Here is a 24602-nt window from a genome sequence, read left to right on the forward strand (position 1 = left end):
GATGCTGTACTGAGTGGAGATATAGGCTCCAGGGTGTGGAGTCTCTGAGAAATGGACCAAGAGGTTATGGGATATCCTAAGTCCTCAGGTCATAGTCTACTATCCTTACCTAAAAAACACTTACAAAGCTTAGATTGTTAAGAATTTCAGTTCACGTACAATTACTCTCTAAGTGTGAGGCCCTTCTGAGCTCGGGGCCTCTGCATCCAAGACTGTTCAGAAGTTTAGCACGCCATGGGTCTCATCCTTCTAGAAGATTCTACATATAAGCGACTGCCGTCCTTCTCCAAAGCACAGCCCTCATTTAGGAACATTCCTTTTACATTACTGTGGATAGCTGGGAGTTGACAGAGTCTCCTTTCCCAGTGACTTTCTAGCCCCATTTTTCCTATTTGCTGAAAAACTCAGGGAGGGTGGAACGTGGCTTGCAGAGTCCTTACCCCAGGCCAGTGCACTGCAGGGTCTAGAACCCCAAGACCCAGTCCCAGGCTGTCCCAGATGGGGCCTGGATGGAAAAAGATCAAGGTCTCATTGGTCTCCCTGCCAGGTTGAAGCTGGGTATGAATGTCCATTAGCCATGACGCTGGCAGCAGGGGAGTTCTGAAAGTCTGTCCTGGGCTCAGCCTTGCAGTGGGTGGTGCTCCTAACTGTATCTCACAAGCTTTTTGGTGGGGAAGAATGGCTGAGAAGACACCACATGGGAAAGAGGCTAGAGATGCCTTCCTCAGCGGGACCTTAGGAGCTCCACTAAGATGACAAGTGGCCATTTCCCTGTTAGCTCCCTGGGAGCAGAGACCTGGCATTGGAGGAAAAAGGAGTCCTAGCCAACAGGGATGGAGTGAATGTTTGCACACAGTGGGCATTTTAGTACAAATAGCACAAAGCCAGCTCTACTCCAGTGACTATTAGCTCTGTGGGTTCTAAGCTGAGGGCTATGAATGTTTTAGGCTGGGGCTCCTTAGATCAGAGGAAGGAAGTGGGAATGGAAGGGTCATGGAGACAAAATCTCCAGCTTGTGCCACTGGGAGTGACACCTCTTTGTGCAGAGGAGCACTGAAGGCCTAGAGCCTAGCCCTGGCTCTGCTATCAACTTGCTGGAAGATCTTCGGTAAATGCTGGTCTCCCTCCAGCTGGGAACAAGTGTAGGCTGGCCAGCACCGCCCTGTGTCACGCACAGCTCAAAGGGGCTGTGATCTGTGTGATCCTGAGCTCACCAGGACACTCCAGATGTTCCCATGGCAGACAGTGCTGAGCACAGAGGGTATAGATCTGTGGTGGTTCATTCTTTCAACTCCCTGCCTACCCTGTCCAACACACACACACACACACACACACACACACACACACACACACACACACACATGCCCTTTCTTCTCTGTGGGTCTCCTCTTTCTTCACATAGGAGTTCGGAGAGGGCTGCCATAGGCTGGAACGTGGTTGCATGTGCAGGGGTGCCCAGAGGCTCTGTTTGCCCTAATATCAGATGCCCTAACACCAGTTTCTTCACTGCCTGGGAGAGGGGCTATGTATGGAGGTTGATGCAACCATTTCTATCTCCCCTTTCTGCATGGGGGCTAGGAAGGAGGAGGAGGTGGAGGAGGAGGAGGAGGAGGAGGGCACAGGAGCCTTTGAAATGTCTCTTGCTCCATTTCCTCCCTGCCCACTGTTCTGCACAGAGCATCCACCTCGTTCAAACCCAGAAACACTCCCGCAGTGCACCTCTTAGCCACTCTGCAACTTTTTTTCTCTTTTATGATATTTTGGGCTTCTGTTGCCCGCCAAGTCAAACCTTTTTCATAAAAAGACCCCACCCTCCAAGTCAGCCCTGATCTAACCATTCCCCATTCCTGTACCCCTTTCAAGAGCTGTCCTTGGTGCAGAAGCAGTGACGATGGGGGCTTACCCACCTGCAGGTGAAGAGGATTTCTGCTTGCCTCCCCTTGGATCTTTGCAAACGTGGTCATGGAAATGGCACAGAGGACGAAAGCCCGATGTTGCATCTTGAGGGTGCTTTGCCATGTAGCTCATGGGGATGGGTGGTGGATATCGGGCACACTGGCAGAGGCAGCGAGGGCAGTGGCCTCTCCATGACACTTCGGGATCCTGAGACTGAGATCTATCTGAGATCAGAAAGCAAACTGGGATGCAGGGAGGGGAAAGCCCAGACCTCTAACCTGGAACAGAGAGGCTCTCGGACTTGCCCTTAAACCTATGTCTTCGGGGCCTGGCACATAGTGGGTGCTTATAATATTCGTGGAACAGATGAGTAAATCTGATTACAGTTCTCCTTCAAACAGAGAGAGGGGAACAGGAAGGAGATCCTTGGAACCACCTGGTTCTCCTCACTCCAATACCTCCCTTTCTTCAGAAAAGCTGCTTCAGGTGAAAGCCAAGATGTGCAAGTTGAGCATGGCCAGGTCTCCTCAAGACAAGGCAGCCTGGGCTGCCTCAGAGTCCACTCAGCATAAGCAATCCATTCTGAGTCTTTCTCCACATGTTGATCTGCACAACCCAGAGGCCTGGGACTTCTTGTATACCCTGAGGCTGGACAAGGTGATGGAGGGGCCTGACGCCAGACCCCAGGGTGACCTACCCTAACTCCTGAGCTCACCTTCCACCTTTATCATGAGGACTGCCAGAGAACCCACACCCCTCACTCCTGGGTAGAGTCTGTCCTTAGACTCCATGTCTCCTTGGTAATCTGGCCAAGAGGACAGATCTGTGTGAACCTCTAGGACAAGACTCTACAACCCTGAGGGGCTGAGACAGAAGAATCGTCAGAGCATCGGCCATACCTCACCTCATGCTGTGGACACCCCAGATGGGTCAGGCATCAAGGGAGGGGCAGACATCTTAACCAGAGGAACCGGTTGGTACTGTCGAGGCCCCCAGGAAAGCTGAATCTTCTCTTGCCCACCATTCTAAGCCAGAAGCCAAAGGACAGCGGTGATAGGAAGGGTCTCAGGGTGTTCCCAGACATGTGCCTTGCTGACCTCGAAGTACTGTGTCCCTCAAGGGTGGAAGGCCTTGGGACTTTCTGTACAGAGGAGCCATGTAACCAGGGCAGGGAAGGTGGAGAGGGTCACCAGGGAGACTCTGTAAAGTATGCATGGTGCTTGGCCCAACATAGAGCCTCCTTCTTCAGTTGGCTAAGGATGCCTCTGTGGCCTGGGCCCTTGACAGAACCTCGTGGAGAGATGCTGGGGCCTGAGGAGGTGTTCATTCTCTACTCTGTGGGGGCTCATCAGAAACAGACAGACAAAAATCTGTTTCTCCCTAACAAGTGCGTTTTTGTGGCAAAGTCAGTTGAAAACAGAAAACTTTGGGGCATGGAAGCTGTGCTGAGCTGTGGGAAGTGCCTGGGCTCTCTCCACCCCACCTTCCTGGCTCCTCCTCAACATACCTGGGGGAGGCCCCGGGAAGAGTGAGGATGCTGTCCAGTGAGGTCCTGCCCGCAGGAAAAGCCCAGGCAGCCCCTGTGGATGTGCGGGCTGCAGATCAATACTGAGCAGAGACAGCTTGGTTCTTCCCTGGGCTCCCCAGCTATTATTCATGCCAAAGGGCCTTCTTTGGATGAAGGGAAGGAGGGGTGGGAATTCACAGATTCACAGGCCCTCACTCTGCCTGTAGCTGGTTCCCCCTCAACTGGATGCCCCCCCTTATTTATGTAGCACCAGTAAGGAGGTGATTTAGAAGAGGGGACACCCCTGGACCCCAGCGCACCCATGTGAGCCCAGAGCCAGGGAGGATGGGGATGGGGATGGTATAGGTAAGGTGATCAGGGATCCCTGTTGTCCCTTCACTAGCTCCTCTTGAGGAAAGGCACCTAAGGGCCCAGAGTGGCCGACTCTCTTGCTCTTCTCTGAGCTGAGCCCACTGCCCCATCCCCTGGCTGGATCTCTCAATTCACTCTCTAGTCCTTTGCTCTCACCCCCCCCTCCCCATCTTGTTTTGGCCACTTGCCTCTGGTAAGCTGGCCCTGACTGGAATCATAAGGGAGAGGGCTGGCCACAGTGGGAAGGGTGCCCTTGGATGCCTGGGCTCCAGGAACCCACTCGTTTCCTGTCTGGGCTGGATGCTCCCGGCCACCCTTGACCATCACGCATCTTGGTGCAGTGCCTATTTGCTTTGGATCTGTATGGATCAGCTCACCACCCCACCTTGGCCCAATGACATTACATAGACAGCGTAGCCGGTGTCATTGTATGGGGCCTGATGCAGCCCAGGCAAGGGACAGAAATGTAAGCCTTGGGTCAGGTTAAAATCAGCAGGTCACAGCATAGGGTGAGGTCCGGACAGAGGACAGTTTCCGGTCTCAGGCAGTACCTTTCTACTGGGGGGTGGTTTACCACACCATCTTCCTCCCCACTGGGAAAATGGTTCTAGCATGTCTTCTGCTGAGGCATGGAGGTCCCTGTAAGGGAGGTGAGTTGTCACGTGACTAGTGTGGACCAGAGTCTGGAGTCCTGCAGACCCAGGTGTGGTCGCTATGTCTACATCTGCAGTGGATCTGAGAGGAGGGTTTATGCCTGCTCGGCCAGCACACGACTACTGCAGGACACATCTGTCCTTGGTGAGAGATGCTTAGACCTATAGTACCTAGCCAAGAGCACACTCATGAACTAAGGGATGGAGGTGGGGGGTACTCCATCACAGGATGGGAAAAACATACTCTGGTCCCTGACTTTACTAGAGCACCCCAGTCCTGAAGGCTGTGGCTTCCATGTTACGTAAAGTAAACAAATGAACTGTGGACAGATATAGCAGGGATGTGGCAGAGGACTGACTTCTGATTTTGGATGACCATGATAGGGCTTTGTTCTCTCAGGCCCCTTGAGGTTGCGGCCTGTGGAAAGGCTGATCAATTCACTGATGGAAAGCCCCAGAAGGGAAAAGGGTAGAAGGTCAGCCCACGCACAGGATGGCAGTCCGAGAACAGGACGGCTCCCATCGCCCGTTAGGGAAGCTTAGGTTGTAATGAGCTCCGGCTGACTACAGAGGCTGGAGACGCCCAGCACACCTTCCTGTGCCAGCAAGCCAGACTCACGGCTGTCTTTAGGCCTTTCCTGCCTGCCCTCACTGAAGACCCGTCTCTCCCAACCACACTCTCAGCTGAAGGGCAAGGCAAGTGGCCCTCGGGCTGGGGACCTGGCACTTCCTTTCAAGGCAGCGTGGGCCGAAAACAACCTACAGTCCCTGGCTGTGGGCCTCTCCAGGTGACATTTTGCCACCTCTGTTCCCAAGCCGAGAGCACCCGGAGAGGCATCAGTTCACGGCTAAGTGATGAGGAAATCATCCCGGCCCTCAATTCTCCACTACGTAGACAAACTACGATAAATATTTATGACGGGAAATTTTATTATTTAAAAATTCCCCTCTAAATTTCCAGTAAGTCCATCGAAGAATGCCTGCCAAACAGGTTGCAAATTAAGAACAATTATTTTTCTCTTCCGCATTTGAATGTAACTTAGAGCTGAAGTCATTGAAGGGGGTTAACATCAACCTTAATTAAATATTAAAGTGTGCCTGTACCTGCTGGTATTGTTGCCCCTTCGAATAAGATATAACCTATTTTTGACAAGTTTTCATCTTTCTCTGTGGAAGACACTACATGAAACCAAATCAGTGGCAAAGAGGAGAGTAATGAATAATCTATTTCATATTCCAACAGTACCCAGGGCTCAGAGTGGAAAAAATATTCAGTCAGATGATGGCAAGAGGCTGCTGGGGTACCACATGACACAGCTAATGTTTAAATAATAATAATAAAAAAAAGCGATAAACAAATCATTAGCCCTTAACAGTTGTTTAATGCAATTTGTTAATGAACGTAATGGCGGGGACTGATAATGAAAGACAATAAAACCGTCTAAACAGGCGCCAAGTCGCTGGCCGTGCGCAATTATTTCCTTGTCAAGTTTTTATGATTTAATGAGCCCCTCTGGGACTGACGGCTGTCAGTCAGTCGTGACTTTTTGACACCATTACAACTTCAAATACAGCAGCAGGCAGGCTGTTTTCCTCGGATTTGAAATACTGAAATGATCTGACAGTTTTAAAGAAAAGATGTGCAAAAGAGAGAGAGAGAGAGAGAGAGAGAGAGAGAGAGAGAGAAAGAGAGAGAGAGGGAGAGAGAGAAAGACAGTGGCTCGTCTTCCTTTCTCTCCCTCCTCCCTTCTTCCACGAGTTGGTAATCTCTGGATGCTGTTTGGTAATGAAAACCCAATCACGGAGGTCATTATCTGATGAGGTTTTTGGAGCAGGCAGGCTTTTCCCCCTCTTTATTTCTTTACTTAATGATAACCCTCAATGGGCTCGCCCCGCATGGGACGGCCAGAGCCGCACAATTTTGTTCGCCATTAATTTCAGCCTTTGAAGCTCCGGGCTCAGAAGCAGTAGCAAAGCAAACCCCCCACCAAGCTGGTTCCAAAATAAGACAATCCAGCCAGCCTGAAAGAGAATCGCAAATGGCCCCGCAGCCCAGGCCTGCCCGCTGACGTCAGGCGCGCTGCATCTGCAGGCATCCGCCTTCAACACGGAACATTTAAAACTCTTTACAACTTAAGAGACTTTAATTAAATTGCTTTTGATTCTGGAGCAGGGTTGCTTCCGCTTTATTTATGCCGTCAGAGAAACTGTTTAGTCTGCATGAATTTTATATGGTGAGGGCTTCCTCCTCTTCCTCCTCCCCCATGCCGTCATTTTGCCGCCCCCCCCCCACCTCCCACACACATTTAAACAAAGGCTCCCAACTTCACAAATGCTCAACAACCGAGGTCTGCATAATAAGAACCTAGAACCTTCCACACACAGACACCTGCTTCAGAGCTGTGCGCTTCCTCCCTGCCATGGTGGGTAGGGAGGTGGGAAAGGTATCGCCCTGGCCTAGGGCTCTTCCTTGCTCTTCCCATGACATCAGGAGGCCAGAGGGCCGACCAGGGACATTCAGACCAGTCCTCTTGGTGGGAACTGGCCTGAACGGGGTGTCCACTATCCAGGGGATGTGATGGAGCTCTTAGGCCAAGGGCTATAGAGTCACAGATTTCCACTCCCACGGTTGAGCTGGGCCAACATCACTGGCGATAGCAAGGAAAGCACCAAGCAGAGAGAGTCATGAAAGGCTAGTGAGTGGCAGATGCCTCCCTTCCTTCTTCTCATTTCATTGGCTTCGGAGTCAACTCGGGTTCTGGTGAACTACTTAGGGGCCAGCAAGAGCCAGTGCTTCACCTGTTAGGTGGCCTTGGGAAGGTGTGACTTGGGAGGACGGAGGAAGGTGGCAGAGACAGCTCAGGACTCGGGTCTGCTCTTAACTATGAACCAGGGTTTACAAAGAGGCCACCGGGGCCTTGATCTCCTTCACCAGCATCAGTACTGCAGACTGAGGTTGCCTCCTTACTTTTTAATGGCTTTTTTTGCTACATTTAGGATGGCCAGAATTCAGTTATCAGGATAAAAGGTTCTCACTAAGCCGGCCCCTTTAGCTGACAGGAAAGGTAGCGCAGCTTCCAGCCTACTTTGTTCAGCCCAAACCCCACGCCATCCTTCCAAAACTGAGACTACACCTTTATTTACACAATAATAAATGATTCATCTGAGCACATGTAGGCCCTGCCTGTTTCCACGGGCACAAGTCCTCTGGTGGATTTTGTATTTCTTCTCTACTCTATAATGGTTCTCTTTTGAGTGTGTGTGTGTGTGTGTGTGTGTGTGTGTGTGCGTGTGTGTGAGTATGTATGTGAGTGTGTGCATGTGTGTGTGTGCGTGTGTGTGAGTGTGTGCATGTATGTGTGTGTATGTGTGTGTGTGTGGTAGATCAACTGCAGCATGATCTTACTCCACGAGCACAGGTGGTTAGCATTTTTTATAAAGAGAGCAGGTTGGCTTTTCAAGAATTCAAAGCAGCCAATTATATTAAAAAGATAGTGCGTGCAGCGCTGCAAGGGCCTACCAAGTCTTAAGAAGAACACATTTGCTTCATGACTAGAGGGGAAATGACCTCAGCTTGGGAACTTTTAAGCCTGATCACAAATGAACTAATTTTGAACACAATTCCCAGTTACCTCAGACAAAAAGAAAGGGAAGAAAATGATGGAGTGTGTTATAGGTTTGAATGCATGGAGAACTGAGGCAGGCTTTGCTAAACGGTTGTCTCTAAAAATGAGTGGGTCTTGGGTATCTGTCTACAGTTCCTCATTCTTTGAAAGAGGCCAGTGGGCCCCCACAGAGGGTCTCTGTTTGCTTGCTTGTTTGTTTGTGTTTTCCTAGTGGTCCCGCCCATTTTATTCCCACACTGCACACGTCACAGTAGCAAACCTTGCTCATGCTCTCTTTCCGTACAGGAAGGGATGTGGCGAGAATCTTCTCCGACCTTTTGCTTATACAAGGGCTGCTGTTGACTGAGCTCATATTAAAACCGAGAAGATACAGAAACAGGCCAGGGGAGATGTGGTCACAATTAAATTCTGTGCCAATTCTCACGCTGCCAGCAAGTTCTGGGGAGAACGGCTTTTGGGGAAGGCGAGGGACTATTTCTTGTTGCCAGTAACCAAAGCTGGGAAAAGGAGGCATTGAGCAGCTTCAGCAAAAACAAAAACCAAAACTCTTGGGCAAAATATACATACACATACACGTGTGTGGGCAAAATATACATACACATACATATGTATGCAATAAAAATCTAGGGAAAGGGCCAAGTTATTTCTCTGGACAAGAGACAGTAAATCCTGCCCCTTTGCAATGAAGTTGCCTGGGCAGGATCGCCAAACTCATTATGCTGGGAAAGGGCGAGGCTGACCTGGAGCTGATCACTGGCTCTGGCCTCTGATTTTTCTGGCATTTTATCCATGGACAGCACAGAAGGACTGTCTGGTAAAGAGAGGTACGTGACAAAAAGAAGCTACTGTGACTGAGTCATCACGGCCTCTCTCAGACCGTGACCCCAGGCATGTCCACAAGGCAAGGAAGGATGTTACCAAAGCTATTTTGGACAGCAGATGAAGCTACCTAAAGGCAAATAAGCATTCACCTTTACCTATAAAAAAAACGACATATCTGGGCAAAGACCAACCTCAGAAAGGAAACCAACCCACATGCAGACAGGAATAGAAAGATGCTTTTACACTCTCTGCACTCAGCTCAACAGTGGTAAGGGAGAGACAGAGGGTCACTCGGGGCCTGTCAGCACGAAAGAATGATTCATGTGACCATTTTGTCTTAATTACTCGGAACAAGCCAAGATCACTGTTTATCAAGGGGGACCAGATGCATCAGTGTCCTTTGACGAAAAACGTGATGGCCGTCAGGATGGCGATGACCACGATGATCCCCAAGATGACGAGCAGGATACGGTTCTGGATGATTCTGTGGGAGACAGAAGAAAAGGTGCATCTGGATGAGTGACTGGTACTCTGCCAAACACTGCCAAGCCAAGCTGGCTAAAGAAACTATAGCCTGTGAGTATGCGCATACACTCAGCCACATACATATACACATACACACACACACACATACACAGCCACATACACAGCCACACATGGAGAGAAAGATTCCAGTTCTATGAACAACTCCATGGTGCTTGCACTCAGAGAATGCTTAGCAGAAAGCTAAGGGAATCACAGGCTTTCCATGGTTTGGGTACCATGTAGCCTCCTTAAGTGATCAAGGGCCCAATGTGAGCATCTCTTTTTAATTTAGAATGTGAGACAAGCCTTACTCTTTTTCTTTCCCCCAGTGTTTCCCATGAAAGGAGAAGACTCCCAAGGAAGCATGTCAGTGCAGTACTTACCTGAACAAAAATACCCCGGGAAAAGCGAGAGAGACTTAGCAGGGAGAGGACAGGATTAAGAAGCAAGTGTCAAACTTGCAGCTCAGGTTGGGAGGCCGTCACCTGTCAGCGCGGCTCACGGCTTCGTCAAGCCAGGAGGAAACGTTAGGTATGCTCCCCGGTGCAAAAAAGATGGAAATGAGAGCTAACGGAACATCCTCAAGGTGCCTGGCAAGCCACTGTGGGTAGGCCCTCTAGGGGCTGCTGGTCCCTCAGTCCAGCCCTGCAGATGCTGACCTCACAAAGACAAGCAGAGGAGACACACGCTCTGGATGCCTGCAGCGCGCTTCCGCTGAAGTGATTTCATAATTTGTTACCTCATTCGGAGAAAAGAGGTCGCACACCACAATGCTTTGTTGAGTCTTTCAAAGGGAACCTGGGTCAAACAGCCTCGCCCACGCTTGCTCGCTGCTCTTACAGAGCGCACGGAAATAGAAACCCAAAGAGGCTGGCCGTCTAGCCGGCTGCCCACCCAGCTTCAAGCCTGCAGCAACTCCATCCCACCGACCCAGAGGCACATGCGGAGCTCTGTGTCCTCCTTACGCACATAGGACCCTGGCCAGGGTCTTCCATGGGGAGAGGCGTGTGGGGCTGAGTCAAGCCTCCATTTGGGCATTTTTAGAGGAACCTTCACAGGGTCCCTGTGGCCGGGAGTGGAGGATGACATCAGGTTGCCGTTTTGGTGGCATCCTTCCCTCCCACCCTTCCTTCTTCATGGGTGGATGGGTACTTCCCATTAGAGTGGTCCATTCCCTTGTGGCCCCTAACAGGACGGGTTCCCTCTCTTCCTGACAGGTTACAAAATGATCACCATTTGCTGACACGTCTTCCGCAAAGCTGCCTGAGTAGCCATGTCTGCTCCTCTCGCAGAGATGAATGGTGTGCTCTGTCCTCATTTATCATAGGAGGCTCCGTGAAGAGCTGTCTTGTTTATTTCTTCTTGTCCCACTAGAAAGCCTGTGCCCGGCACTAATTCTTCCGTGATGACAGCTAATTCAGACTTAACAGGCCATATTTACCTAGGAGGCAGGAAAGAGTCTCTGTCCCACTCAGTAAGTAAATAAGAGTAGAATTCCAGTTTATTAAAGTGAAGCTAATTAGGAACGCTGGCTGGACCTACTTAGGCATCCTTTAACATTCAAGTTGGTTTTTCTCCTTTTCTCTGGGAGGAGGGAGACAAGTCTTTGGAATGGTCCCCTCAGCTCCTATTTGCTGAGGTCACTGTTCCAACCTCTGTCTACCCCACGTGTCAGATTTACAAAAGAAATCAGGAAACCAAATCTCAGCAGTAAAGCAGATTCAAAGCATGAGACGTTAAAGGTTCTGCCCTAGTGACCTGACACGGTGTGTGACTCTTAGTGCAGTAGTGTGTCCCACCCACAGTGTGGGATGAGGGCTGCAAGTGTCCGATGGACTGGCAGGACGGGTAACTATGGACGTTACTAGTTGAGTCTGGAACATGGTGATAGAGTAAGCACACTGGAGTCCCCAAGTCCCCTGCCTTGTGCAGCCATGTCCACTGGCATCCTTGTCATCACACCCCTGCTGCTCTGATGGATCTATTTGTAGTGACCATGTAGAATTCATCTCTGAAGCTTGGACATTATGCTTTAGATGTGGCTGGCACTTGGGAGCGGGACAGAGAACTAACTTTCCAGGGACTGTGACGACCGAGCATGGCCTTGGTCAGTATAATCCTCCCATCCTAGGAAGAAGGCAGAAGAGATCTGGGCAAATTCCCTTGGCATGAAATGTAAGGGTAGGGAATGATGGAGGTCAAAGTTGAAATGAGTCCTAAAGATGGAGCTACACGCTACAGTGACTCCTGAGAGCAGCCCTGGCTCTTCTCCCAGAAGGAAGAGGAATGACTGGCCACCCGGGCTCCTGAGTGTGCGCCGGTGGAAGACATCATTGCTACTACAAAAAGGGATGCCAGACATTTGTGATGAAGGGCAGAGGGCAGAAGGAATTAGAACACCGAGAGGCCAGGCCGTCAGCCTAGATTCGGACTGTGAAGTGCTTCAACAAATGTGTCTCTCTAGGGATAGAAAATGACCCGCCTGAGTGGACAGGGCTGACCCAGAAGGGAGAGGGGACATAAAGGCTGGCAGTGGCAGACCCTAGCTGAAGAAGCTTGGGGAACAGCCGCTGCCCACTGCTGTTGGCCAATCCTTGTCACTCTGGGCAACAGAACTGAATGCACACTTGTAGAGTTGGGAGGAATCAGAAAAGCCGGCCAGGTCAAGGAACTCTGCTAGTGAGCCAGAAAAGAACTCTGGGGGCAGCCCCAAGTAACTTGCTGTTAATTCTGGGTAAGGGGCCTTGATGTTTCACCAGGCCAGCAGCAAACAGTCTTAATATCCCTCTTGAAAATGCAAAGTGTGTTTACCCAGTAAATAATTTAAGAAAAGAGTATACACTTGAAAGAAGACGTCCACTGAACCAGCCAGGCTAAATCGCCTCCAGGCAGAAACCCGTGCATCTGCACGCTGCATTTTATCAAGTGAGCACACTGTGGCTTTAAAAGAATGCAGAGGCAAATTAAAAGGAATGTGGGCCCGAAACATCAAGAATTCTCCAAGTTTACATTATGAATCACAGTGCTGTTGATATAAGATGAATTAACCATTTACTTTGAGGTTAAACTCACACAGTATTATTGAAAACACTGATCCTTCTGTTGGATCCCGGGGAGCAGTTAATCTTCCATTGCCCGTCTCCTCCCCTTCTGGAAACTGCTCCTGTGTGTGGCATGCAGAAGCACAGAAGGCTGGTTCACGTGAAGGAGGCAGGTGGCTCCCTCATCGCCTCCTGCGTGAGGGGCATTGGGGAACCGTACCACCAAGGACACTCTTCAGGGCGCTTCTGGAGATGTCCAGCACTCACTGCCCTGACCTGGTCCTTGGTGGTGTGCCTTGGCATGGGCACGCGGTTGACTTTCGGTGCTCTATCCTCTAGTGGGCTTCCTATCCCCATCTTTAGATGTAGAGCGTGAACATTCCAGAGACCGCAGAGACAGGACACGGGACCTGCACCCCAGCGCTATCACCTGGACTCTCCTGGGTCCACAGAATATTTGTTCAAAGGTGATAGGTGTGGGGATTGCTTGTTACTGCAGCATGACAACTGCCCCTCTCAGTCGAGGGGAGGGGCCGCCTAGGTGCAGTGAAGTGTGGGGTGCACATGGCCCAGCAGCCATGATGGTCTGACTATGGCTTGTCATGCCTTCCTTGATTGGATAGCACGGATTGGTTTTTTTTTTTTTTTTTTAATATTTCGCTCTATGCCTGGTGATTCGATTATTGTTTCTTTATCTTCAAAGGTTGGTGTTTTTAAATACAGATATTAAAATCACATTTGTTCATTTACATGTTTGTTTACTTATGTGCTCGCCACAGTGTCCGTGTGGAGCCCAGAGGACTTGTCTCTTTCCTTTCACTGTACAGCTTTCAGCCAAACTCAATCTCGCAGGCTTGGTGGCTGGCACCTCTACCTGCCCAGTCACCTTGCCAGCCCAAAGCTGGGCTCCTTTTGCATCCAGTCAGTCACGGATCTTCACCTGGAAGACCAGGGAGCTCTCCTCAGCAGAGGCTGCTGCCTGTTCGTGGGCAATGGTGTCTGTGAGCACTTGGCAAGCTGCTCAGGCCACTCTGCATCCCGACAGGCACAGGTAAGGGCCGTCTGCAGCATCCCATGCTGCCCCTGGCTCCAAAGGTGGAGGTGTGACCTAAGCCAGCCTGGCCAGTGTGCTCACTCTATTTCCCTGGCTACAGTGACTGAAGCCAGCTAGCAGCCATTTTCTTTGCATGAGGAAGTCAGCCTAAGAAACAAGCTTGGCCATGGAAGAGTAGACAACTAGGACCCCGCCCTGAAGGCATGATCAACCTCTATAGCAAGCCACCCTTCCTTTGAACTTTGATTAATATGAGAAAATAAATTAACTTCTTTTTTTTTTCAATACTGCCTGATTTGGGTCCTATATTATTTGTAACCAAAAAGCCCTTCGGGTTGAGTCACCGAGCTTCCTCACGGAGGCTTTGATCTATGGCGCCCTCTAATAAGGGCTTCCGGACTGGGCCAGCTCAAGCTTGGATTTCCCTGCTCTTTGCTTCCCACTATGCTAACCACACAGGTGTCTGATTTTCTGTTTCTGTGAAGTTTTCTCCGGTAGAAAGTGGCCCTTCCACAGCCTGAATCTCTTTTATCTTTTGTATCTCTCTGACATAGAGCTTGGTAGAGATATTAAAAAAAAAAAAAAAAGTGTGTGGCGGTGTAGGCAACCAAAGTTCCAGCTACTTGGGAATCTGAGGCAGGCGGTCAAGGTCATGTGCGCCAAAGGGCCTGAGGATTGAGGTCGCCTGGGAGACAGCCTGTGACCTTGAAGGGGTTCTTGCACACAAGCACAGCATAAGGCTTAGCTACTGGCTACTGTCCAGTAAGGATGACGGCGGCACCCTTGCTTGTACACAAGGGTTGGCACAGCTTGCACCTTCCCTTGAGCCTGCCTTGGGGGTGGGCTTCGTCTCGGTTCACAGGCAAGACCTACCAATTAAAACTCTGTTTCTTGCACTAACAAGTGTTCGAAAGCTGGCCTGACACCCAAACCACAAAGCCTGCTGGGGATTTCCCTAGAGAACCAAGAGAAAAAGTCTAGTCCCTCTTTACTGGGTCTGATTGCAGGGACAATGGTAGTCTACTGAAGAGGATTCTAACCGTGGTGCTGGAGAGGAGCATGTCTCCTGCCAGTGGACCACAGGGTCAACAGACAAAGAGAAAGAAATGAAGACATTGTGTCAATTCCGGGTCTGTCTGTGAGCCCCACACTTGAAGGGTCGCACTTAAACTTATCTTTATAGACAGGCCCTTTTGATGTAGTTAACTTTAGTTGGGGATTTTCACCTCCAACCATACTGATTGGACAGTGTCTCCCCCTCCCCCCAAAGTCAGCTCACCCGAAAGCTCATTAGGTGAGTGACCTCATTTAGAAGAAAGTCTTCATTAACAATCTTGAAAAGAAACCATCTGGATTTAAGGTGGCCACATGTCCTTGTATCAGTAGTACCCAGGGGGACAGGGGCAATATGGCCGTAGAAGAGTAGACAGAAACTGTGTTTTGTTACCACAAGCAGGGGAGCAACACCAGAAACTAGAAGAGCCAAGGACGGCTCAAGGCTTTGAAGAGAGCATGGGCCAGTCAACTTCTTGGCTTCAGATTTCAGGTCTTTGAAACTGTGCAAGAGACCATTTCTGATGCTCAAAGCCACATAGTTTAAGGCCCTCTCTTTTGGCAGCCCTAGAGAGCAAACACTGAATTCTGAGGCCAGTGACTGGACCTCTGGTTGTGCCTTGGGCATCACGATGGCTTTCCACAGTGTTGGTTCCTTCACCATGCTACCCTGCACCCTACAATGGATTTATCTCAAGCCTCCCCTAAAGGACAAGGCAGTCCTGAGCTCACTCTCTGGAAGCTTTGTGTGCAGCCTGAGGTCCCAGGGACTCCAGGAACTGCAGCCTTCCATCTCTGACTGAGAATTTCTCCTCATGAACAGACTGAGCAGCAACTCAAAGGTAGAGAGAGGTGGGGGCTTTGGGGGAATGTTCTAGAACCCATCTCATCCCACTCACTACTGTGCTCGGATGCCTTGCATGGTTCAGCTGGGCCAACCTTTTGAGCTATCAGCAGCAGTTGACAGTTCGCTTTTGCTGGCATCCACCTTGACACAGTCTGTGACCTGGTAGCCCTGAGAAGGGGCACTAGAGGGACGAGTTCTGATAGACGGAGACACAGGCAGACTCTCTAGCAAGGAATCCAAGCACCAGGAGCTGGGACCTGAGTCTTGCCACAACTCAGCTCAGAACCCGTTCCCAAATTCTACTTAGCTTAACAGGGACCTGCAGGCTTGTTCTATAAAGGGTCAGATGGCAATCATAGAGATCTGATGGAGCTGCTATAAGGTGGAATTCCTCACACTGGTTGGGTTAAGCAATAGGAATCTTTATCTTGTAGCTCTGGAGGTCAATAACCCAGCGTTGAGGTGCTGCCGTGCACACTCCTGGGGGCTGCCAGGGGTACTGTTGCAAGCTGCCCTCTTTTCTTCCGGTGGTTAGCCAGGAATTGTTGAGGTTCCCTGGTTTACAGCTATACTCTCTGCTCCGCACATTCCGCAAGCAGAACTCGTTGTGTGTGTGTTTTTAGTTTTTACAAGGACACCAGTCATACTGGATCAGGGAACATCCTATTCTCATATGGCCTCGTCTTGGCAAATGTCACAAGTACGATTCAAGGAAGGGCACACACCGAGGGACTAGAGGCTCCACTTGTGAGCTGAGGGGTTAGGAAACTCCTCTCAGTCGTGTAGATTATACGGCCTCTGTTGGCAGTCACTCAACGTTGCTTCTGTGGAGAGAGTAGTAGTCATGGCACAAATGAAAATGGGCTACGTTACGATCAAACTTTAGGAGTGTGTGGAGTTGAATTTCATATGCTCTTACAATGACAACTAGCATTCTTCTGATTCTTTTTTCCATTATATACAAATGTAAACCCATGTCAGCTTGGGGGACACAGAGACACGGGCAGAGGGCTGGGTGTGGGACAAGGCCTTGCTTTGCCCACCCCAGCCTCTAAGCTACAAGCTCTGGGGCACGGTCCCTCTTAGCTAGAGGAAACAGTCATTCATAGAAGCCACACGGAAAGCTGTGACAAGGACAAGTGTGATCAAATGCCTGAAGAATGTACGGATGCCTGAAGAAGACAGGGAAACTGGAGTCCCTACCGCATGTGAGCTTTGGGCACCACAATTAGCCATCAGGTGCCAGAGAGCTGACGACAAAGACGATAGTTGGAGCCGGGCCAGGGCCAGGGTAATTTGTCACGTGCCCGCAATCCTGGTTTTGCCTGGAGTGACCCAAAGAAAGCCTACTCCATGACACCTGATCTTCAGTTCCTTCCCAAACAGTGTCAATCAACCTATCAGTCATGCAGGGAGAAGAGGGTCAGCTCATTAAAGATTTTAAAGCGCTCTGAGAGGCAAAGCCCTTTGATGTGTATGCAGTTGGCAAATACTTTTGTAAAAGGAGGTGCCACTTCGGGGCAAATGAAAGGTTCCAGTTGCCAGAGATGGGAAAGCTACCTGGGAAACTTCCGGAAGCTAGAGGGGAAGCTCAGAGTGTGCGGGAAGCTGCTGCCTGCTCAGCTGGCTGGGCTGTGATCCTCAGGGGTTGCTATCTAGTGGGCCCTCAGGTTGACAGTCTCCCCAGCAGGGCTGAGCCTTGTCTCCAAGGTAGGAACATCAACATCAAAAGGGAAAGGGGGTTTCCCATTGGCCAGCTCAGGCCCCTCCCCAGCCTGGGAAAGCAGCCAACAAGTACCCGTCAGACACTGAGAGGTCCAAGGGGTTTTGATCAGTGATGTGTAGCTACACTGAGCTCTGCACTGCCAAGTGTGTACCTCAGACGGCAGCCTCAGCCTGGGTGCCGCCGCCACTGCCATTCTTAACTATGGGCTTGGCGACCGTGGAGGCCTGGTGAGCAGCTTTGCTGGCGACCACTTTCACACAGGATCAAGGCGGCTTGCTTCCATCAAAGGACTTGGACAGTCTTGAAGAGCGTTCGGTAACGATGCTCCAGAGATGCAAGGTGTGTACAGTTCCTTCCAGGCTTGCGGACTGCTGGGGCTGGCAAAGGTCTCTGGACCTAGGCCCAGAGTCTGGATTTTAGAGGAGAGAACTGTGAAGCCCCGTGAACTCTAAGGATGTCCCACTCTTGTCTCGTGGGGACAACCCTCATCTGAGTGGCCAGTGATACTCACCCCGTGTATTAGTTACTTATGGAAGAGCTCACTGGGCTCCTGGCTCCAGAGGGTAGGGTCTGAGGCAGAACAGAGGTAGCAGCTGTGGTGGCTGGACCAGCAGCTAGGAGCTCACACTAAGAACCAAGAACAAACAAAGGTTCTGAGACCTCAAAGCCCACCCCCGGTCATATACGTCCCCCACGGCTACACTGGAGCCCCACAAACAGAGCCACCAACTGAGAACCGAGTGCTCAAATGCCAGAGGCCGGGGGAGGACATTCCCATTCAAGTCGCCGCCCGCATCCACGAGAACGGACAGTGGTGACCTGAAGTCCCCTTCTTACCGAGCCCAACTTCACCCCATCTCCATAGACTCTGAAGAGGGCCATGGGGTGGCCTCAAACAGTGGTCCTAAAGTCCATGCTGAGGCTGAGAGAGAAGAGCAGAGGAAGGCAAAAGGTACCTCTTCATGAGCTACGGATTGCGTCGCTTACGAGGTGTGCCGTCTCTGAGACGGATCCTCTCTGCGGATGAGGCCTGTCTTGAGCTCTCAGAGCCCTGCCTGCCTCTGCCCCCACACGGGCTGGAATTAAAGGTGCCCATCACCACACCAGGCAGTCTTATGCCTTTTTTCAATCTGGTCTCCCCTTTGGTGCTTTAAAGGATGAGGCCTGAGGGTCCCTGCCTTTCTTCGAAATTATTCTTACGTAACATGCTTGGAGCCGGAAGCTTCCCAGATTTTGGAATATTTATAGAGAAATTAACCAGCTGAAATGTTTCCAAGTCCAAACTTTTCTGAGCACTGACGAATATTCAAGTTTCAGATAGAAGATTTTGGATTATACACTCTCAGCCTAGAATACATGTACTATGGCCATTTAACCAAAGTCAACTTAGTGTCTACTGTAAATATGCAGTACATTAAGATGATAATTAGTGACCTGAGTTTACTACTACTACTAATTCCTCCTCCCTCCCCTTCCTCTTGCTCCTCTTTCTCCTCCTCCTCTTCCTCCTCTGCCTTTGGTTTTATTTTCTAGGACTGTCTGTTATCTACTCCAGGCACACACATGGTCACCTGAGCAGTGAGGAGGATGGAATGTCAGCTGTCCTGTGGTGCAGTTACTAACATCTTCTCAAAGGGTCTGCCCCTGGCCTTGTGCCACACAGTTTTTGAAAACTATTGTAGATGAGCATCCACATCATAGGAGGGCTTTCGGATCTGTGAGGATGTAATTAGTATGACCGATGGAGCCAGTGTAAGGAGAGAGCAGCTGGCAGAACAGGTTGGCCTCACTTGTGACCTCGGGAAACGATGGAAGGGCTGCTGGAAGGGAACCCTCATGTGCTCAGGAAGTGCCCTCACAGAAGCCATCTGATGGGGGATGATGATTGCGTTCATGGTGTCACCTTATCTTCCCAAGGACTCTCATTTATTAGAACCCTCATTGGATGGCTCAGGCCCACCTAGGGAGAAGGTGACACCCACTCTTGGGGTGGCCCTGGCAAGGCTGTCAGCCTTAAGCAGACTGTCAACGGTGTGAGTTCCTCCATCTACAGGTTTAGTGCTTCTTAGCCCTTCAGCTCCTGTTGAGGACTCTGCAAGGGAGTGCTTGAGAGCTGTCTCACCCACACTTGGTCCTTGAGAAGCAACCTTCCCATCCCTCCCAGCTGACAAGTCTCAGCTCCTAGCTCGAGGGCCCAGATTCCCCAGACTCCAGAGAAATCAGCGTCACCCTCACCTTAGGATCCAGATTACCTAAAATCTCACACGGTTTAAATTTTGGCAACTAAGTCAACACTGTTTTTTTTTTTTTGGCGAGACAGGGTTTCTCTGTATAGCCCTGGCTGTCCTGGACCTCACTTTGTAGGCCAGGCTGGCCTCGAACTCAGAAATCTGCCTGCCTCTGCCTCCCAAGTGCTGGGATTAAAGGCGTGTGCCACCACCGCCCCGGCAAGTCAACACTTTCTTAAACTGAGTTGTCAAACAAAGCACAGGTGAGTGGCAGACAGAGAGTATGGGACTTGTTGGAAACTCTTAATTATGACTGAGAACGAACTGGAGTGAAGTCTCAAGAGCCTCTCTTGGAGACTGGAAGCCCAGCCCTCCTAACCCTGTGGCTCTCAGAAGCCAGAGGATCAGCCTGGATGTGAACATCAATAGCAAGGCCTTGCACTCGAAGTTATCTAAACTTAGCCCATAACCAGTTTTTTAACTACTATGTGAAAGGCCAGACAGAGGTCAAGTGTGCTCACGAACCAGCCTGTATAGCCTTTGTAGGCACTCCCAAGGTCAGGGGGAGCACAGGCAGAGGTCAGGAGCCAGACTGCTCATCTGCAGCCCCCTGACCTTCATGGTCTTGGCTTGGAGAGATCCAGCCGCTGATTCCCAACAGCAGGCTCAACACGGTCTGTGAAATGAGCTTAGAAGGGGTCTTTACTGGCGGTGGATGGCCAAGAAAGTTTGCAGGACTGACTCTACCCATAGTCTGGTGAGAATTCTGTGCCCCTGTTTCTCCATCTCTAAAGAGACTGCACAGAGAACGAAGAGACCTGGGTGTCCTTGAAGGCCAGCACCTGGGACCAAGGCTTCTTCTGCACTCTAGAGTCCCCAGTGCTGCAGTAAGTAGGAACACCAGTGATCCATCAGAAAGCCTGTTTGAGGGGCTGAGCTGAAGGTGTCTGCTGCTATCTGACAAAGCCAACCTTGTGTTCTCTGGGGACTCGGCCCTCCAGCTCCCCAAGCCTTCAATCTCACAATGGAGGGTGAAATCTGAGCCCCTATTGGCTAACAGATGACAAGGTGGGCTCTAATAAACACTGGCAGACTTGACAAAGGTCCCTGCTCACAAACTTGAGGGCCAGGCCGGGAGTGTATATGGGGGGTGGGCGTCTGTCTTCCCTCTCCTTGGGGGCAGCCAGTTCTGGGTGTCCATGTCAGCACTTGTGCAGACACTTGGTTGGCACATGGACTGCCATTTGATCTGCTCCACGGAAGAGCCAGGAGCAGTAAGAAGCTGTCCAGTGGGACCCACTGCCTCCTCTCAGAACAGTGGGGCACACCGATTATTACCTAGCTCAGCATGTGTCCTATGGTAAAGACTTGTGGGGAATGGTTCTCTCTAGTTGGAAGCAGGAGAAAGATCTGGGCTTTATCTTATGGATAAATTAGCAGTCCAGTTACTTAGTCATGCACAGGGTAGGCACTGACCTCAGCCCTGCTTCCTTTCTGTAGCAATGCTTTCGTTGTGCTGTATGCATTTAGGCAAATGGTTATACAGTCTACAAGGATAAGAAAATGGAAAGAATGCCTGTCTGTAGGCTGGCTGCTTAAACATATCAGGCCTCAGTTTCTCTCACTCCCTCAACAGTTCTGCACCACGGGCTACATGGAAAGCCAGCGTTCACACTCACCAAGGCCTTCCTACTTACTTGAAAAGCCTTTGGAGGTCAGAGTGGGCAATTACTAGACTTTCCCCAAAACTCCAAACTGATGGGGAGGGTCGGGAGGGCCTGGGTTCATGTCACAGCCAACCACTGTAGATGGAGCCCCCTTTGTTTGTGGCTGTTTACGGCAGTTGTCTGAACAGTGTGGACCCCTTTCATGAAAGCGAAAGATCCTCCTAGCCAATGCCGGCTGCAAGTGCCCTACCTGAGACGTTAGCACTTCCTTGAACAGTCTCAAGGTTTCTCTCTCTCTCTCTCTCTCTCTCTCTCTCTCTCTCTCTCTCTCTCTCTCTGTCTGTCTCTCCTTCTGCAGATGCTTTAAAGCCCAGGAAACAATCAAGCTTAGGCCATCTCCGAGATGCCTCTAAAAGAACCCACTTGGAGACAGATAAAAATAATGAGAATCTTTCTGTCAGGAAAGATTTAGAAAATATCACGGGCATTATTAAAATTTAATTTTTTACTCGGCTTTTTTGGTTCTCTCTTCCAGTGATAATGAGCACGCAGGCACACCTCCGCCCCGATCGCACTTGTTCCGTGCAATAAATTCAGCCTTGCCGTCTGAAGACATTTCAGACAACAGTTCTGACTGCTATAGGCTTAGTTTTCACCCTGTGCTGTGCTTTGAGTCCTTCCCATGAAAACCAGTTCAGGAGATAATTTTCCACAAGGCCAGTGGACTAATAAAAATCAATTTTGCCCATCTGGTTCAGAGAAACCATGGATCTAGCTGAGGCAGAACTGCAGAATGGGAAGGAAAATAAAAATAGATCAATGTATTCATCGACGGCTGAGCTGATAGAGAACTATCGAGTTAGCTGGCCAGAGGGGCTTGGCTCTATTCCTCCTTCCCAGAGGATCACAGTTAAGGGTCCAGGAGGACCATTTTTTCTCCAGTGGTGGGAGGTGCTCCAAGAAACAATTCTGCCCAGGAGCTGCCTGTGCCTGGGCAGCAGAAAAACCCATGTCCTGACAGAGGCTGGTTTTGTAAAAGGCTGGGCTAGGTTTTACTTGAAGTGTTTCCAGGTCACAGGAATAGTGAATCAAGATTCCATCACTGTATTTAAAACCTGAGGCTCTTCTTCTTCTCCATGTACACTAGAGCACTTTGGGGGATGCCTTTCTGTTATTCTAAGTACCTCACATGAATTAATTTCATTATCATAGAGACTCTACGATCAAAGCATCACGGTTCCTAGTTTCAGATGAGAAAACTGAGGTTTGGGGAGACAACATGTCCAGTGGCACTCAGCTGGCCACGGGCGAAGTGGCTACACATTGAAAACCAGGTCCCGAAGGCCAAGCCCTGTGCTCAGCTCCACCTGGCTGTCAAAGCAGGTGGGCCACTCTGCATTTATGAATAAGTCCAGCATAACAATGTCTGTCCTTCTTCCCTGCCTCGTGGCTCCTGAGGACGCCTGGATGAGACTATGTGTACAAGAACAGGGCAGAAGCCACTGCTCAAAGAGATACAGGGATCGTGGTGATGTGATGCTGGGTGACAATGTGATGATATTGATATTGGTGCCTTAACAACCACTACAGATGCCACTTAGGGACTGACGAGTCTCAGAAAAGAAAGCATGCACGCCCACCACGCACACCAAACACATTCACTGATGTCCCCAAATCGTCTGAGGTTTACGTCCCAGCACAGAGCATCCTGCCCACAACATGTTAAGCAAAAAGTTAAGGTTCCACTTGTTAGCGTATATTTTAAGACCCTAATTTTAGAAAGAGAAAACACATGTATAAATGTAAAGCAGAAGTTGCAAAGGCACACTTGAAATGTGAGGTGATTATGTCTAGACAGTGCTAGTAAATTAATTTCTAAATATACATTTATATATATATATATATATATATTTCTACACATTTAGTTCTACAATTCTTTACAGTTTGCAAATATTTTCGAAATGAACACATACTATTTCTTTAATCAGAAAATTCATTTCCTCCCCTATCAGCCCTTTCTTAGATAATGAGAAATGGGGAAGTGTGGGGTAGGAATGCGGGTCTGTGGTAAGGTGTTTGCCTAGCATGCAAGGAGGCCTGGGCTGGAACCCCAGGACTGTTGATAAACAAACAGGTAAAAAGAACGATCAGATCTTAGCCAAGGGTGGAAGGTCTGCTCAGGGCATCTGCCACACATTCTCCAAGGCAAGCAGCAGAGGTCAAGAAGCAAGAGAGAACAGAGTGGATTTGGTGGAAAAAAACAGGCTGCCGGCCAGTGTCTAGTCCCCGGCTCAGAGGACTCAGAAGCAAAGCTGTGCCTTTTGTTGGAGAACAATCCATAGCTTAGCGGAGAAGTTTGTGAAACTCTGAAGCCCAGGTACAGATTTCGGGCGATGCCACCCCGGGACAGATTTTTAAGTATCTAGTTATATTTGTAGCATCTGGCATTCCGCATGCTTTGTTTTTATGACTTCTGGGTGACACAGGTTCCCTGTGACAAACAAACACGGGAGATGGAGTGTGGTACATTGGAATCATGTTGAATACCCCCGGCATGGAAACATTATAATATGCCCTAGAGATTATTCCAGGGCCAAGGAAAAACACTGCCCAGTGTACGGTGCCTTAAAATGGGGAGCAGTCAGCGGCAAGAGCAGAGATTTACTTCATTTGTGAGGCTGTACACAGCCTCAGATGCTAACACGCGCTGATAGGAGATGCCAACATTTCAGCTTAAATCAGGACTGCAGCCTGTAACACGGACACTTTGCCTTTCAGCCGCAGATCATAAACAGCACAAACCCAGGTCTCTTCTCCTAATTGGGGAGCTTTTCTAATTTGCTTATGATAGCTGCCTCATGTCGAACTAATCTTCCTCCGGTTACCTCCTCACGCTGTCGGAAGTAATCAGCTTAGTCCTGCGCTGTCTGAAGCACTTTGCATCTAACCCAACTCCCTTCCTTAGGACAGCCACAGCAAAACAGTGGCCACAGCTCAGCCGCGACTCCTGCATCACTCTGAGTGTGAAGACTGCATATGCTCTAGACAGAAACCAGGTTAGGACAGGCTCCCACACAGGCTCCGACTCAGCTCAAATACTGAGATGCGTGCTAGCTAAGCGTGGACTCACAGCTGAAGGCCTTGTGTAGCAACTGTTTTGAACAGATAAACCCAGGCAAGCCTGCTTACCTAAAAATCTTAGCTCAACCCATGTAAGAGCTGCTAAAGTATTTAAGGGTGTGCACCAGTCTCTGTAAGCACTACTGTTAACATCCAAATTGATTTCGGAGACACCTTTCTGTCTTATGCAGAGGCCCTGCCATCAATTCTAGAGATTCCTGAGTTAGCCAGGAGGCTTAATTGAGAGCTGTGCACAATACCATCTTAATAGTAATCACGCATGTGTTCCGATTCAGTCTTGATGTGTTGAGTTTTTGCAGAGTTTTAGAGACACAGATGTTACAGTTTTCAGAAAGTGTCAGGAATTTCAATACTCAATAGAACAAGCCGTGAGTTCGATGAGTGTGTATGTGTGTGTGTGCACATGCGCACGTCGGTGTGACACCAACAAAGTCAGTGCTGAGT

The 24602-nt window shown here is 49.8% G+C and overlaps 1 protein-coding gene across 8 annotated transcripts in view; it reads right to left on the reverse strand.

Annotated features, from left to right (window-relative positions):
* Positions 1–5790: 5790 nt before the first annotated feature.
* The window catches only part of Vti1a (vesicle transport through interaction with t-SNAREs 1A), a 307722-nt gene continuing 288910 nt past the window's right edge, over positions 5791–24602 (reverse strand). For 5 of the 8 annotated variants that reach the window (XM_029472449.2, XM_029472453.2, XM_029472451.2 and 2 more), the window contains one exon: positions 6554–9360. In XM_029472449.2, the coding sequence (XP_029328309.1) occupies positions 9267–9360 (94 nt within the window). In that variant the 3' untranslated portion in view covers positions 6554–9266. Of the gene's footprint in view, positions 9361–24602 lie in introns of all 8 variants that reach the window. The other 3 variants (XM_029472452.2, XM_029472448.2, XM_029472450.2) reach the window with 1 other exon arrangement.

Source organism: Mus caroli, unplaced genomic scaffold (assembly GCF_978045245.1).
Source record: "Mus caroli unplaced genomic scaffold, Mus_caroli_1 scaffold_20, whole genome shotgun sequence".
Taxonomy (NCBI): Eukaryota; Metazoa; Chordata; class Mammalia; order Rodentia; family Muridae; genus Mus; species Mus caroli.